A 2,666-nucleotide genomic window follows, 5' to 3' on the forward strand; every position below is an offset into this window, starting at 1 on the left:
CCGGTGCTGGTTCCGATCCTGAACAGGTTGTTTCCTTTGAGTTCAGACAGGTGATAAGAGAGCAGCGCATTGTATCCAGAGTCTGCGTCTACAGCCCTGATCTTTGCCACAAAGTATCCTGCTTCAGCAGAATAGGGGATGCTCTCACTGTTAACAGAGCCATGCTCAGAATAGGGAGCGAGAATTGTTGGATTATTATCATTTTCATCTAGAATCAAAACGTTCACAGTGACGTTGCTGCTGAGTGGAGGAACACCAGAGTCTGTGGCCTGAACTTTGAACTGGAACGTTTTTAACTCCTCATAGTTAAACGACTGCAGGCTGATAATTTCTCCTGTGTCTGAGTTGATGTTTATCATTGTAGAGAGTGGCAATACGTGACTGTTACTCTCTGCAATTGAATAGCTCACTTGTGCATTTTCAGCAGTGTCTGCATCAAGTGCAGATACTCTTTTTATAACATGTCCAACTGGACTGTTCTCTTTAACATACACGTTTAACAAGGTTTCTGAAAAACTAGGAGAGTTGTCATTAACATCGGAAATATAAACGGTCAGATCCCTGGTGCTTGTTAGAGCTGGGATTCCGTCATCTTTAGCTGTAATAGTGACATTATAATATGAATCGCTCTCTCTGTCTAGCTCCCCGTTTACTACCAAAGAGTAATAGTTTTTATAATTTGTTTCCAATTTAAATGGGCTCCCATCTTTAATATCACAATGCACTATTCCATTCTTACCCCCATCTCTGTCCAGGACTGACACAAGTGCAATCGCAGTACCTATTTTTGCATCCTCTTTCACAGTGTTCGTCAGCGTTGTGACGGATATTTCAGGAGTATTGTCGTTTAAATCCACTACTTCTATTAGGACTTTGCACTGTGCAGTCATTGGGGGGAAGCCTTTGTCACCAGCTTGCACGCGGATTTCAAAAGCCGGGTGCTCCTCATAATCAATTTTTCCTTTAACTGTCAATAATCCAGTGTGCTCATCAATTTGAAATAAATTTAAAACATGATCTTGATCTTTGCTGCTCAGTGAATATGAAATCTCCCCGTTAGGCCCTTCATCATCGTCCGCTGCAGTCACTGTTATTACTGATGTACCGAGCGGTGCATTTTCAGCAACGCTTGTTTTATATAATGGTTTGGTAAATATTGGTACATTGTCATTAACATCTAAGACATTGATTATTAACTGTGATGTTCCAGATTTCGGAGGTGTTCCTCCATCTACAGCAGTCAACGTGAGTTTTATTACAGGCTGTTTTTCTCGGTCTAAAGGTTTCTGGAGGACTAGTTCAGCAGACACACTCTCTCCTTTGTGCACCGCTAAAGAAAAATATTCATTCTGATTTAATTTGTACGTGCTGATACCATTTTTTCCTACATCAGCATCGTACGCCGACAACACAAGAAACTTAGTACCAGGTAATGTGCTCTCGGCAATTTCAATATTCTGCGAATTACTACTGAAAGATGGATCATTATCGTTAACGTCTAAAATATTTATTTCTAAACGATAAAGCTTCAAGGGAGCATTTATCACAGCCTCTACGCTCACTGTGCATTTCGCTGCCTTTGCACAGAGCTCCTCTCTGTCTATTCTGTCACTGACAAAGAGAACTCCAGTCTTGAGATTTACCTCGAAATATTTCCTCTTTGATCCATTAACGAGCTGAAACATACGAGACTCCAGCTCATGGACACCGAGATTTAGATCCTTGGCTAAATTTCCAACAGAAGTCCCCGGATTCACCTCTTCAGATATGGAGTAGGAGAGCTGCCCGGACACCGCTTCCCAGTAACAATCCAACAGTACGAATAACACGTATACCACCACAGGACTTCGGTTAATTGTAGACATAATCCAGTCGGACATGAAACGAACATATAAACGGGTCCAGTGGATGTCGAGTATTGATAGAAGCTATGCTCGCCTTTCTTCGAATTTCTCCTCAATGTGGATCATGCCCCAGCCCTATCTGCGCTTTTGTGCGTCTCTTTGTCAAAGCCCAACAACACATCACTGCGTTTTTAATATGGGAGGGATCTCAGGAGTTAAGACTTTGTGTTATGGTCTACAACGCCCTCTTGTGGTTTCGTGGGCGATTTACATTACAAACGAAGGGAAAACATACACGACCTATGAGTAATCCACATAATGGTCAATTTAATAACAAATGGAAACAAACAGGCAATAACTGGTTGCTTCCTCGGGTAAATATAGCATCATCTGGTATTATCGATAAAGCATTGTGTGCATTGCACCCCCTCCCCACATTGAGTCTTTGCTATTTTCAAAAACGAAATTATCAACATGACACCAACTGCGCAAACACTGGATCAAAGCGAATCAACAAAATGCTCTTGTCAAATCAAGACGTTTACACTTTTGCTTCTATTCACAAAAGCAGTTCCACACAGCACAATCTGCAGCACCATGGACAGCGACCAGTACACGAGAATGGAAAAGTACCTCCCCAATAGTTACCAGCTTTAATAGATGTGAAACCTCAAGCTTTCCACAGTTACATCAGTCGGAAAAACTGATTCTTTTTTTTGTTCCCCACAACAACACATTTGATGTGTGTACACACACAATAGGGGACAAACCAACTAATATTTGGTAAAGCTCACTTATTTGGCCAACAGTTGGAGACAGTTA

General features: G+C 41.6%; 1 protein-coding gene across 1 annotated transcript in view; it reads right to left on the minus strand.

Moving 5' to 3' along the window:
* Positions 1-1,865, minus strand: part of LOC103366346 (protocadherin alpha-5-like) — a 10,982-nt gene extending 9,117 nt beyond the window's left edge. The window contains exon 1 of the mRNA XM_008294045.1: positions 2-1,865. Within this exon, the coding sequence (XP_008292267.1) occupies positions 2-1,865 (1,864 nt within the window). The remainder of the gene's footprint in view (position 1) is intronic.
* Positions 1,866-2,666: the final 801 nt, after the last annotated feature.

Source organism: Stegastes partitus, unplaced genomic scaffold, assembly GCF_000690725.1.
Source record: "Stegastes partitus isolate 25-593 unplaced genomic scaffold, Stegastes_partitus-1.0.2 Scaffold932, whole genome shotgun sequence".
NCBI classification, from domain to species: domain Eukaryota; kingdom Metazoa; phylum Chordata; class Actinopteri; family Pomacentridae; genus Stegastes; species Stegastes partitus.